Source organism: Phalacrocorax carbo, chromosome 2, assembly GCF_963921805.1.
Source record: "Phalacrocorax carbo chromosome 2, bPhaCar2.1, whole genome shotgun sequence".
In the NCBI taxonomy this organism is placed as follows: Eukaryota; Metazoa; Chordata; class Aves; order Suliformes; family Phalacrocoracidae; genus Phalacrocorax; species Phalacrocorax carbo.
The window spans coordinates 50789839-50804121 of record NC_087514.1 but is presented as its reverse complement, the minus strand read 5'-3'; the positions used below and the strand labels follow the sequence as shown (position 1 = coordinate 50804121).

The 14283-nt window shown below is 39.0% G+C and overlaps 1 protein-coding gene across 3 annotated transcripts in view; it reads right to left on the bottom strand.

Moving 5' to 3' along the window:
• Positions 1-5745: 5745 nt before the first annotated feature.
• Positions 5746-14283, bottom strand: part of SS18 (SS18 subunit of BAF chromatin remodeling complex) — a 45582-nt gene continuing 37044 nt past the window's right edge. For all 3 annotated transcript variants that reach the window (XM_064442832.1, XM_064442834.1, XM_064442833.1), the window contains 3 exons: positions 13598-13720; positions 9600-9733; positions 5746-7440 (listed from right to left, as the gene is read on the bottom strand). In XM_064442832.1, coding sequence (XP_064298902.1) covers positions 7414-7440; positions 9600-9733; positions 13598-13720 — 284 coding nt within the window. In that variant the 3' untranslated portion in view covers positions 5746-7413. The remainder of the gene's footprint in view (positions 7441-9599; positions 9734-13597; positions 13721-14283) is intronic.

Below are 14283 nucleotides of genomic sequence, written 5' to 3'. Positions count from 1 at the left end.
GCTCTTTACACCACACATGCTTGTCTGCGTAGGCTGTCATGACGCTGTGCCACAGGCTGCTGGCAACACTGCCCAGCATGCACTTACAGACCTAGTCTCCTTGGATATTAATTTATCTAGAGAAAAGGGAGTACCAGTCTCTCCCGATCTCAAGATCTACATGTACAGATGGTAGGGGTGTTCTGGCCTGGACCAGTGATGCCAGTCAGTGCACCTGTGGAAATCCATGAAGCCTCACATAAAAGGAGTAGTAAACTCTTCTTGTTGATGTAGGCACAGGTGCTCACAGTGCTAGAAACTGAGGACTCAAATGCTGGGCGAGGTTCCACATGGCCTTATAGATTTTGCCATGCAGATTTTGTTGTCCATCTTCCTTGTAGTAGACTTTCCCACTCTAAAGTCATTAGCCACTAAGCAACAGAAGCAAGGCTCTTGGGCACCCTCTCTCTCAAATGTACTGGTGCTTGGAAGGTGGTGTGCTTTTTTAGAAACTCAGGGTGCAGTTCCCCTGCTTCCAAGTAAGTATGATGTAAATCCACTAAGTCTTAGCTGCCTCTTGGGCTCAGCCTCCTCATAGCAATAGAGAAGGTGGTCTCAAACACATACTAAAGGAGGAACTACAGATGATCTTACCCGTGTGGGCAGTTCCATAACTGATTGCTACGTGTTTTCTCACAGACATCTGCCAGTGTCTCCAGCAGCAATTCTACCTTCGCATCTTTGTCAGGCTTCAAGGTGAGTCTTGCCTGCCACCCTTCTAGAAGATGGGCATGGTCAAAAGGTGAGCTGTCATGGCTTACAAAAACAGAACAGATGATCAACAAGGTCATATGATGAGAGAAACAGCAACAAAGGAGAGTTTCTTAATATTCCTCTAAATATACAAACTGACTGCACTACTGATGACATAACATGGGGTAGCCTACAAGTTACTGAGTCAAAGTGTTGCAAAGACACAAATACACTCAGCCAGCATGACACCCTGCAGCATCCTCCTGCAACAACTCTCAGTGGAAATGTAGGCAGCTCAACAGAAGGTGCTTTGGCCCACTAGCTCACTTCAATATAACTGATACAAATCGGTTGTGCAGACATACTGCCAAGTGCTCATTCAAACGGTGACCAGCTGTCAGTGGTCACTTCAATAATGGTAACAGGGCAGACTATCAAGAAAACTTAGCCAGCAGGTCACCTCTATCGTGCTTGGCCCACAGACCTCAGGTCTACCACATTTTGACCTCTCAATTTCTAAACAGGCAAAAGAACTACTGAAGCAGTCAAATTAATTTATCTCCACGTTCCTTGTTCCTTCCTCAGCAGAGTGGGCCTCACATAAGATTCCTGGTATTCTGCCTTCCTTGTTTCCTGCCAAAGAGCAGGAAAACACAAAGCAATGTGAAATTGAAGGGCAAATAATACAGGCCATACAGAACTATGCTTCTAAGGTAATAAAGTATGTGCTGTCTTTATAGGAAGAGCATAGCAACAGTCGTAACAAGCACCAATGAACACCAGGCTCCATTAGACATGTTACCATGCACGCAAGGTACTTGTGGCGGTTACAGATATCCTAGTACCCACCAAGCATCTATTTATGGTCCTAAAATCAACCACATGCCACCAGCCAAAAACTTTGGGGGATACAACAGAAACCTTCATGCTTGCCTCAGTTTTTCTATGTTCTTACTTCTCCTGAGCCTACATGGATACTGACGCAGGTGATAAATCTGAAACCGGCATCAAGCTAGCAAATACTTTGTCATACTCAGATGGGGAGGCTCTCTGGGCTTAAGAAATTAAAAAACTCTGGTGTTTATGGGCAGAACCCTTTTTCCGAAACAGTACGTTTCTAAATAAGGTATTTCATGGTAGAAGGAAAACATTTTATCCAAGCTGGAAACAGCCTTGGGAGCAAACAGACAGATGTAGTTATTTAGGTGCTCAAATAAGAGCTAGCTCTGAAATGATCTGTATCATTGCTGGGGAAAAAAAATAGAGAGATACACAGATCATTAACCTTTGAGATTGACACCATATCAACTTGGCAAGAAACTACCTTAACAAGTAAGGCCATAATCACTATTTAAATAGAAACTCTAAGAACTGTGACACTTTTTTATATTGTAGCCCTGTGGAAAGGAACTCTAAAGGCTCTGGGCTGAGAAAAGCTATGAGCGGAAAAATGTAGAAGGCAACTTAATACTGCAGACTAAAAATTCATTTGATTCGAAGTTTACTAAAAAAAGTCAGGAGGTACAACTGATGTATCTTAATTTCATAGAAACAAAATGTGTATTCCTACCAAGCCTGCCCTAGCAAATGGCTTTTTCTACAAAAGTATCTGTAATGGACCCGTGTCAAGATGCCAGCACACTTCTGGCAACACCAACTGCAGCAGGTGATTAGAATTTATGCTGTGTAAAATTAACTTTTAGATTAAATGAAAATTATGAACCAAAAATGCAACAGTTCACCTACGCCATTTGTTTAAGACGTGTCAAGGCGAGTGAATGTAACGCAGCACTCTGAAGAGTTCACAGACTAACAGCTCTGGCTCTTCCAGCAGCTTCCTTTCCAGCCCCACAGCTCTTTCCCCCAGAAACCTGAGGTGTAAATATGTGAAGCCACTCACATGATTCATTTCTTAAGACCTAGTGAGGAATAGTAAGGGAAAATCAGAAAACATTACCTACAGAAAGCTGAAAAACTCCGCTTGTAAAATCATCAGATCTCAGGAACAGGAGATCATACATTCCCCTAGATTAGTCAAGAATTTTTCTTGAAAAATCTGTGTCCTGGAGGCTTATGAGAATTGAGCAAAAGCATCCAGCATCTTGCAGGCTTGAAACGTAAGTATTTCACTATTCACATCATTTTGGTGATGTATTTCACCATAGTGGAAAAACAATAATTTTCTGAACAGAACATTGCCACCCCGGTTCAGATTTACATTTCAGTTTAATTCTGCAACCTGAACCAGTAGTCTGCTGATAATGCCTACTGCCAGGTTTTTGCAGAGTAAGGTACCAAAAGTTATGGTAAAAAGAAATCTAAATGCAGTCCCAATATTTACTGTCAACGCACCAACAGAAATATCTTCCGAACTCTAGCATATTGCTTGTTGCTTACAGCTGTGAAGCATGAGGTTTTACATTCTTTCAAAATAAACTGTTTCACCTGACCTGATGCAACTGTGCATGTTCTCTCCTATATACCCAATTCATTTTTTAATCCTACCAAGCCCCTGGCTTCAATAATATCTTGAGGACCGAGTTTGCAGTTGTGCATGTCGAAAAAGCATTTTCTGTTATCATTTTTACAGCTGTTGCCTTTAATTTTCCTCATGTTTCTGTATCCTTGCAAAAATGACACTATCTGTTGTGTACCTCTGGTTTATACATAGTACCTTCTGAAATAAAGAATCCCAAACATCTTTCATTCGCTCTTGACCACTCATCACCCACCTGTCTTTTACCTGACCTACCTTTTTTGGACAAGGGAGAGACAAGGATGAACACAGTAATTCAGCGGGTTGGTAAAACTCTGATTACAGTATTAGGGTACTTGGTTAAGCATTCCAAACCACCTCTTTTTGAACATTTTGGTGGCACTGACTTCCGATACCCACTGAACCTACATTTTACTGCACGAGCCACAGAATTTCTCCTGATGGCTGATTAACTGCGTATGAGTAAACTGGTATTATCCCACCCAGTACCGACTTTGTTGTATTCGTAAACATCAGCTCTTTCTTAAGTTCTGCTATGGTCCACTGCATTTCCACAAAGTTTTAAGTCCTGCATAATCGAAGTAGCACCATTTCCACCTCATTTTGCAACCAGAACATGTACTCTTTTCTCCGTTTTATTTGGTAAGTGTTTATCAGTGGTCCCAATAGAGCTCTGGCATACTTCGTTATCAATATCCATATTTTTTTATATTTAGCACTTATGCCTATTCTCCCCCCATCTTATCTAATTTCCAGCGCTTGACAGTCCACCTTACTGCATGCTTTATTTTTATGGTAGCAGCTTCTCAGAGAACTTCAGGCTTTGTGAACATACAAATAAAGATCAATTCCATCAGACTGTGCTATCACTGTTTAAAGCAATTCCAGCAGATGAAGGGGCACATTTTGGTTTGTTTTTTTTTTTTTTAACAAACATATTTAATACATCATTGAAATTTTTTTTTTTCATTTAACTTACTACTTTATCCAGTTATTAATTCACTTCAGAAGGTTTGTTTGGGTTCATTTCATAGGATTTCATCCTTATGCTTCTATTTTATGATACAGCAACTGTTGCTCATGTAGGAAAATCAGCTACTTTCTTTTTAAACTTCTTCAGGCCTTCTGGCTGAATTCCACCTGGACTTGCTGATGTAATAATTCCTCTTCATTTTGTAAATTTAAGTATTCTCTCCTTTTTTTGGAATCTAAAATCTGATTATTTTTTTTAAAATCACATAAAGTGTTTCAGCATCCTCTGTGGTAGGAACTGTAGAAGTACAATGATATTTTTGCACTGAAGTCCTTGCCCCTCTTTCATCAGGAGTATTTTCTCAAAAAAATCAATTACTTTAAACATTTAGAAGTAATTTTAAATATGAAAACAAAAGCAGGACTATTTGTAAAAAGATAGATTTATCCTGCTCTATAAAGTGGCATGTTTGCTTACTTACATTATTACCACCTTGTAAAGTCAGTTTTGTTTGAAGCAGTGATCCAGCTTCTCCCTTCTGTGTGTCGTTCACAGATCAGAAAGGGAGATAAAACTGCCCGAAAAGGAGGAGCAAAATACGATGTCAAAAATACAGCACTATGATAACCAAAAGCCACTTAATTCACTAATTCCTCCTCTTTACTCTGAACGTTTGTATCGTTTCTGCTCATGTACTTGATTTGCTGTGTCAATCCCCCCTCTTAGGTCTTCCTCTTTACATTCTACATGTAAAATGCCAAACATAACACCTTTTTTACTAGTTTCCTATGGGTTGGATTTTATTTAATAAAGAATACGTACTAAAATGAACCTTGTATCTTGCTATTTCATCCTGGTCCTGTCGTGCATTCCTGCTGCTTTTTTTTTTTTGTTTAGGGAAAACTGGTTTCTTTTTTAATACATAATTTCAGCAGAAATACTTTTGCATGGAGCTATCTCCTCTCAAGTTGTTCTTCTGGCATAGTATCAGAGGAATAAGGTAATTTTTGTCACCACCAATTAAAAAGTTTTACGAAACAGGACCGTTATAAAACAATTAAACCTTGCAAATGCAGTAGTCTCTAGGAGGGAAACCCTGGAGGAAATTCTGCTTATTAAAATTGCAATTTTAGTTTCCATTAAAAAGGAGAATAAGACAACAGAAGATGGGCTGGCAAGACAAATTATTTCTTAATGTCAGTTGAGCTTATTTCAAATGAGATAACATATCTACACCAGGTTGGGTTCAACACATTTTTGCCTCCTCGACTCATTTATCTAATTCAGTCATCTTGATTATAGCCTCATGGACCTTCATTTTCAGAGGAAGAATTTTGTAACAAACAACCTACACAACATGCTGATTACTGAACAGTTAATTCTAATTAACTTGGCTATGGCAAGAGAATTTTGATAAAGTCCTAGAATGCAAATACAGTTTGGTTATTCTGGCCAAACTTCTATAAAATAAAAACTCACAGCAGAGTCTCCAGATGAGACATCAGAGTGACAGGGATCTAATTTAAAGAAACAAATGAGAAAATTAAAATCACAAATAATTTATTCTTCCGTTAGAATTGATGGAGTACAGTTTTAAATAGCAATGAAGTACACAGTGGTGGAAAATTGGCACAGACCCTACAAGCATTTCATTCATAATAATGCTCCTCATGCCATATCTGTTCAAACCTTGATGTGTGTTTTCTGTCGACTTTAAGGAAATTGTTTTCCCTTTAAAAATTATGAACAAATTGAAAATCTTGTCTTCCATGTATAATGTCATACGTATTTTGAACACCAGTTGTTCTGCTCGCCCCCCCAACATGATCGTCACCTGAAAAAAAATATAATTTTACTCCTGGGCTGATTTTAAGTTTTATCCTTTAGAAAAGTTGCCAGGAATTCTTGAATGCATGTATTCCTGCACAACAGAATATCCATCTATTTATCTGATGTACAGTTGCAGGACAGTCTCAAAACCAACTTTTTGTGTACTACGCTATTGATCAAGGTGCTGCCTCTATCTCACATGCAACACTATAAGCATTAATGCAGTTCAAAACAAAATCTGGCATTTACCTCACCAACAGGTTTTATGTTCGATGTTAGAAAACATCCCTTGGTCTCATGTTAACCAATAAGAAAAATGGACACACACAAAAAATGCCCCCTTTCTAAAGATATTAACTCCCAGTTAGGAAAGTTTAGATAGGTTTTACAAAGTCTTCTAGGCTATTTTGATACATACAAATTATTCAACTAAAGGTTAAAATACACTGATACAATACAGTCCTGTCCTCCATATTCTTTTTCAAGTTCTTTGCATATTCAAGCCAAGTAAAATTAACACTTGTCATTTTCTTTGTTATTGCAATTATTAAAAGGGATTACAGCTTGCTTATGCAAAGCTGTGACAAAACACTTGAGAAATGAAACCCAAACGTTTATCTTGTTACCCAAAAAATGTTACAGAAAATTGTCAAACTGTTAGAAACAATTTTTACAAAAATGCTTCACTCAGAAAAATTGGAAAGCTTAAAAAATTAATCTTTGCACAAGACTATATTATACTGTCCTTAATTATGTTCCCATTTAGATAACTGGGATTCTTATTCTTCGTACATGAACCTATCAGTGATGTATGATGCTCTCCATCTTTTTTCACTGTTATCTTTATTGTACACCATTTCGAGACTTATACAATCAAGCACTTATCATGCCCCAACCCATTTTTAACAGTAGATTTCTTATCCTGCCCAGCGAGTAGTGTACTGTCTTGCATATTCACCACATGAAAAACATAATATACAAAATATTGCTGCTGTAAAAAGTGTGCATTTCCCCTTTCCCCCTACAAAAGAAATCTGTGGAAAAAATATTAAATTCCCATAACCTTCATAAACATACAAAGCTGTTCGCACCTTTCAGTCTGTAACAGTCTATTTGACATATAGTTCCCAACTCACTGCAAATTGTTATGTCACGTATTTTCTGTCCAATATTGCCATCTAGAGTAGAGATGTGAAATCAGTTTCTGAGAATCTACAGTCTTTAACAATTAACCCATAAAGACTGTATACCATAAAACAGCCACAAGATTTTTCCAAAAGCTAGATGGAATGGTAGGTTCTCATCTCAGGAAGATGTCCACAGTGCTGAGGAGACAATAAGGCTGCTAACAGATATTGCCTACCGGAATGTGAGTACTTTTTCACTGTTGATAATTTCCATACTGACCCTAAGAAAGAAATGCAAAATACATAATCAAACCACAAGGCATATTTTTCTGTATTAAAAGCTGAAATCAGAAGACCATCCAAATAAACTACGATGTTAAAAGGTGGAAGCAAATAATAATAAATGATAAACCAATATGAGTAAGTGGTACAGACTTTCATCTCACTAAAAATTCTTTGTGTTTTAAAGTAAAATTAAGACTGATGATACAGATTTAAATCCAGGAACCTAATTTGATCAGAAGTGTACATCTTTAAATTCACTACACTGCTGTGAAATTTGCACAACACCGTCAAAAATAAAAGACGGGAATTACTTCCCACCTAAACTTTGAAAACTACTTCAAAAACAAAGACACCTACATTCAAAGTAATTTAGGAAACCAACCTGCTTTCAGAGATACCTGAAAATATTCATGTATCAAGCATCACAAAAAAGGACTGATACATGTATCTCAAAAACCAAGGCACAGCCCGGTGAACATAGAAAACTCGTCAACATATCCTATGGGAATCAATAATCTGGTACCTAAAATTATTACCTTTATTGATATTCTCTATTTCTTTTGACAAAATGTCACATACTGCAGAGGAGGGCGGAGGTGAAAGGATCAACATTACATGCTTACCATGATCCTTCACCAGAGTTCAAGGCTTGCAGAAACAAGTAGTGTGCTATGAAGTGAACATGCTCCAAACTGCGGTCCCATCACCATTTCATGTTAAGTACCGTCACGATAAGGCAGTATTTGAAATTCCAGTTTTATGTTGCAATGTCAGTTTTTTACCATTGTAATATGACAATCAGTTGGGAAGACTGGTTTTAGAACAGCTGCCAGATGAGAATTTAAGCAGCACAATTCCTGTGGGAATGGCTAGTATGAAAGAGTGGGGAGGTCTTCTGTAATTGAGTTTCCCAGTGGAACTTAGATTACACAAACTGGAGGAGCAGAGCCTATCTACAGAGAGGGTTATCCACTTACACTGCAAAGAAAGCTGGAAGACACTTGGCAAATTGAGATTAAGTTTCCTTGACCCTACATTTGCCACAAGCAAAACATTCTCCTGTAGCTTATTATTTGCAGGAGGAAGCTATTAGTTCAGTGCATGAGCATTTTCTTTATCTGTTAAATAATCAGAAGTAATTGCATCTCTAACACACTGAAAGAGTTTGTTCCTTCTTCCTTGTCTTTTCTAATTTCTGTAGAAAGGAAGCCAACTCTTCTTTAAAAATGCAGCCAATTGTGGCTATTCTCACTTCCGAGGTAAAGTTCTTCTTGAAAGTTCAACTGATCTTCTACTGACATATCAGGATTTCATTTAAACACTAGAACCTCAACTTGATCATAAGGTGTACTTAGTTACTCTCCGCTTTATTTATGTCAGGAAAGTAACAGTGTACATTTTAATGACATTTCTGAATGATTCATATGGCAAAGATTAGATTGTTACAGTTTAATACTTCCTACAGGAATAAAACCTCTGCTTCATCCTTTAATCAGAAGATGGTTTTCTTACAGGAGTCGTCCACTACAACTCCAGCCTACAGTTTGGTGGTTCTTGTTTGTTTTAAACTTATCTTTGAAGTGACAGGAAGAAGCAGTTGATTTTTCAGGTAACTTCTTGCCCATGTTCAGGGTTCCTTTATACAGCTCAGAGAAAATCTGTGCAAAAATAGGCTTCATGTCTCCCCACACAGCTCTATAGTGCAGGGACTTCAGTTGCACAATTGAGGTGATTCTGCAACTGGAGAAGACAATTACTTTATTTGTGTTTGTGGAAAATCAATTCAACCGCTTTTATCGCAAAGCAGTAATTAAGAATGATCCTCCATAAGATTTAGGAACCTCGCCTTTCATTCTAGTCATCCCCCATGAGGCCATGAAACAGATCACCTTAAGTTTTAAGGTCCAAAACTACTGTCTGGAGTGCCTCACTTTGCCAAATCGCATTAAAATTCATAAACTTAGAAGAGAATCACTAATCACACCTCCAGACAAATTAATCTGGGCAACTCACCTGGAAATAAAATCTGTGAGAACTGTATATATACACCTGAGAGACCATGTCCTCAAATTCACTAGTTTAAATGTCCGCAAGAAACGAAGACTATCAAATGAGTGTGTAAGAATCACAACTTTCTCATCAAATGAAAGAATACCTGGTCATATCCATAAGGCCTCTGCTGTGGTGGCTGTGGTGGCCCAGGCTGTGTGGGTCTGTATCCCCCATACTGCTGGCCTTGTCCTTGTGGATAATTGGGATACTGAGGTCCTGGACCACTCTGGGAGGGGCCTGGAGATCATTAAAATGTAAATTAAAAAAAAAGAAAAAGGATCGCTTGAAGTGTTAGGAAGAAGAGACCAGTAAAAACATTGAATTTTACAACTGATCAGGGTTAAGTATCACTACTGTGCAATTAGGTCTATTCCTACCTAAAAACATATCAGGGAACAGTGTCTTCCTCTCTGGAGGACCCTGGAAAGCACCTTAGTTGACAGGGCCTGTGCTCCAACCACAGAAACATTTACCTTTATTTATATATTAATTATTACCAGTGCATGTAGTTCCACACATGAGGTCATAGGACAGCGAAGAACAAGGCAAGAAATGACAAATCATGACCACCACCACTTTCTAAAATGTAGGGAAGCACACTCTTCTCCTGTTGTATGCTGCTCCAGTTCCAGAACTTTATAATGCCAGGAGCAGGCAGATGATCAGCTGTGTTCAGCATTTGGACCATTTGAAGAGACTAGCAACGCTGCACTGCCAGAAAGTCAGTTCCACAGCAAGCATACACCACAGCAGGCAATCATAAATGGGATGTCAGGCAAGCAAGTTACATGCATAAAATGTGACAACCAGTAAATACTATTGTAGGGTGGAAAAAAGCACCCTCTACTCCATACTCCTCTGGTCTTCTTAACTTTTCAGGAAAAGGATAGGAAAAAGCAAACATATAAAAAAACCTTTGGTTCCAGCCTTTTTTGACTGTAAGAGGAAGTTCATTGTCAACACAAAATCTTTGTTACTATTCACAGGGACTCAGCCTATTTACCTTTGCAAGCTGTACCTAACTGACATCAGGCAGTGCAGACACGTTCCACACAAAATTAACCTCATCCCCTCCTACCTTGGGAGAGATGGTGTACTGTGTTTTTCAGTGACACTCCATATGGATCTTTTGCAGTTGATCTACATTAGCTTTTTCAACACCACCCCGTAAAAATTGGCACTTAGGAATCATAGAATCGTTAAGGTTGGAAAAGACCTCTAGGATCATCAAGTCCAACGGTCAATCCAACACCACCAGGCCTCCTAAACCATGCCCTGAAGTGCCACGTCTGCATGTCTTTTAAATACCTCCAGGGATGGTGACTCCACCACCTCTCTGGGCAGCCTCTTCCAATGTGTGAAAAAGACATTTTCTTAATATCCAATCTAAACTCCCCCAGATGCAGCCTGAAGCTGTTTCCTCTCATTCTGTCCCTAGTGACACAACCTCAGGCCATTTCCTCTTGTCCTAAAACTTGTTACCTGAGAAAAGACCAACACCCACCTCATTACAACCTCTTTTCAGGTAGTTGTAGGGAGCGATAAGGTCTCCCCTCAGCCTCCTCTTCTCCGGGCTGAAACAACCCCAGCTCCTTCAGCTGCTCCTCATAAGACTTGTTCTCCAGACCCTGCCCCAGCTTCACTGCCCTTCTCTGGACACGCTCCAGCACCTCGATGTCCTCCTTGTAGTGAGGGGCCCAAAACTGAACACGGTAGCCGAGGTGCGGCCTCACCAGCACCGAGTACAGGGGCACGATCACTTCCCTGCTCCTGCTGGCCACACTGTTCCTTATACAAGCCACGAAGCTGTTGGCCTTCTTGGCCACCTAGGCACACTGCTGGCCCATGTTCAGCCAGCTGTAAATCAACACCCCCAGGTCCTTTTCTGCTAGATGGCTTTCCAGCCACTCCTCCCCAAGCCTGTAGCGTTGCATGGGGCTGTTGTGACCCAAGTGCAGGACGTGACACTTGGCCTTGTTAAACCTCATACAGTTGACCCTGGCCCATCGATCCAGCCTGTCCAGATCCCTCTGCAGAGCCTTCTTACCCTCCAGCAGATCAATGCTCCCACCCAATTTGGTGTCATCTGCAAATGAACTGAGGGTGCACTCAATCCCCTCACCCAGATCATTGACAAAGATCTTAAACAAGACTGGCCCAAATACTGAGCCCTGGGGAACCCCGCTTGTCACTGACATGAAGTGGATTTAGCTCCGTTCATCATAACTCTCTGGGTCTGGTCATCCAGCCAGGTTTTTACCCAGTGAAGAGTACACAGGTCTAAGCCATAAGCATCCATCTTCTCTAGGAGGATGCGGGGGGAGACAGTATCAAACGCTTTACTAAAGTCCAGGTAGATAGATTTACAGGAAGATTTATAACTCTTCAGAAGTGCTTTCTTTTTAAGAAAAAAACAACACTTTTTTTTGTTGTGTGTCCCCTCACCGAGAAGAAATAGATGTCTTTAAGCAATAATGCAATTGAGGGCTAGTGTTAGCTACAGGCACTGGATATTATTATGACATGAGATGGTAACTCTTTCAGTAATTCTGGACCTATGAGACAGTCAAAATGATGACCTGAAGAAGAAAAGCTCCATAAGCTATTACCATTCTCCTCAGGCCTCAAATCCCCTTCAAGTATGCAGTTTCAGCTTTCTACAGTGGAACAAAACCTTAAAGATTGATAATAATGTCTGGGATGCCGATTTATTTTTGCAAATTAGAAAGCAATTACATATTAAATTGAGCAAGAAAACTGCATCCTAAAAAGTGCTGTGTTCATCTGACAAATGAAACTTGGTTTTATTTATTAATGGTAATTCTAACTATTCAGTGATAGATTTTAGAAAATAAAAGTGGAACCTCAATATCTATTTCTGCTAAAAAACAGAAATTGAGATGTATGCTATTTGGGTTTATAAATTATGGTGGGTAAGTCACTCCAACAGATTTCTTCATCCCTTTCCTCCAGTATTTCTTAACCTAAATTTTCAGAGTCAGATTTTATTTCTTTACTTACAAAATTTAGAATAGTGAGCTAGATAGACCTTCACTCTGATCTTCATTCTATTCCTATGTTACACTTAGAAGAATATAAGCACATGAATATTATTTTAAAACTATCAATTCATCCATAACCTCGAAAAGGAGAAACCTTGCTAAATCTCAGTAGATCCTCTTAAAACTGAATTCTTTCTCGACATAACTGGATTTAATGCAAATCTGGCATTTACCTACAGGACAAACAAGTCAGCCATGCACCTCCTCACATACCCACAATGCTGAGTTTTAGCACTTAAACCTGCAACAAAGCTAAAAGTTAAGATATATGGAGTTAGATTTCAGAGATTCTTCCCAGATAAATATGTACAGCTTTACAATATGCAAGCTAGTAAAACTTAAAAGAGCAGGATTTTCAGTATGCTCTTCTGACCTCAAGTTTTCAGAAGTAACCCACAAAAATTACATACTACTACTTTAAGTTTCCGGTGTGGGAGGTTTTCCTTGAATCCAAGGACTACATTATCTCACTTGTGGCAGAGGATTTCTCATTCCTGCCATACATCAGAAGGTTTGCACCACTAGTGCAAATCTGTAAGACAAACTCTCTTGAAAGCTGCAGTGGCAATACTTATATTTGTTTCCTTACTGTTCAGTACCAGAATTTTAAAAGAATGATTAATGTATGTTGGATGGAATTTTAAACTAGTTTTAAAAGATTTTGTTCTAAATGGCAAATCCAAGGATGAAAGGGTATAAATGGTTCTTTGCTATCTTTGTGCCCTCCTGACTGTGTTCACCTACAGAGGACAGAAAACAGCAGATACTTTCCAGGTCTTTCTAAATTACAGGCAGCTGTTATAACGCTGTCTAGTCACCTTTGGCTTCCTGTGCTACCACACTGTCCTGGATTGCCAACAGATCTACTTCCCAAAATACGCTGTCTTCTACACTTTCTTGTTCTGGCCCAGTGAAATGGCAGGCATACGGCTTTTTTGCACAAGCCAGGCCTTTCAACTCAGTAAAACAGGGATGGAATAACATATGAGGATCTCTCTTAGTCTCTCTGTGATAGCTGTCTGTGTCTTCAGATTCTTACCATAACCCTGCTGTTGTCCTGGATAGCCTTGTTGGCCTGGATATTGCTGCTGTTGTGGTGGATAACCCTGCTGTTGTGGTGGTCCTTGATATGCATCTTGCTGCTGACCATATTGCGAGTTTCCTGTAAGACGATTGCAAGAAAGCAAAAAACTTATAAAGATACCTACTTTATTAATTTTTTCCTTCTAAGATGCACAGCCAACAACACAAGAACAAAATGAAAATGCAATATTGATTTAAAAAACTGAACAAAACAAAGAAAACTCAAACCAAACGGAAGGAATTCGGCCAAACAAACTGCAGTTAAAGCCAATTTTGCAAAGTTGAACTGCAGCATTTTCAGCATCTCTGCCAAACGAGCATTACATTTACTGGAACATCACAGTCATAAGATCATGACTATGCTAAATAAAATTAAAAAAGACAAAATTAAGGACAGCTACAAGAGCACAGACTAGCTACACAAGATCAGCAAGCTGTTTCCTCACAGCACTATAATTATACAATATATACACACACAAAAAGATATACAACTGAACCAACAAATTTATGTTTAAATAAAAATTTCCATTGAGGTAAAAAAAAAAATTCTAGAGTGTTTTAGTCATTTTACTGTTGTTAGAAATGGCAAATTGTGGTTATATATTTTAGGTGTTTGCAAGAAATTATTCTGAATGCTTCAAG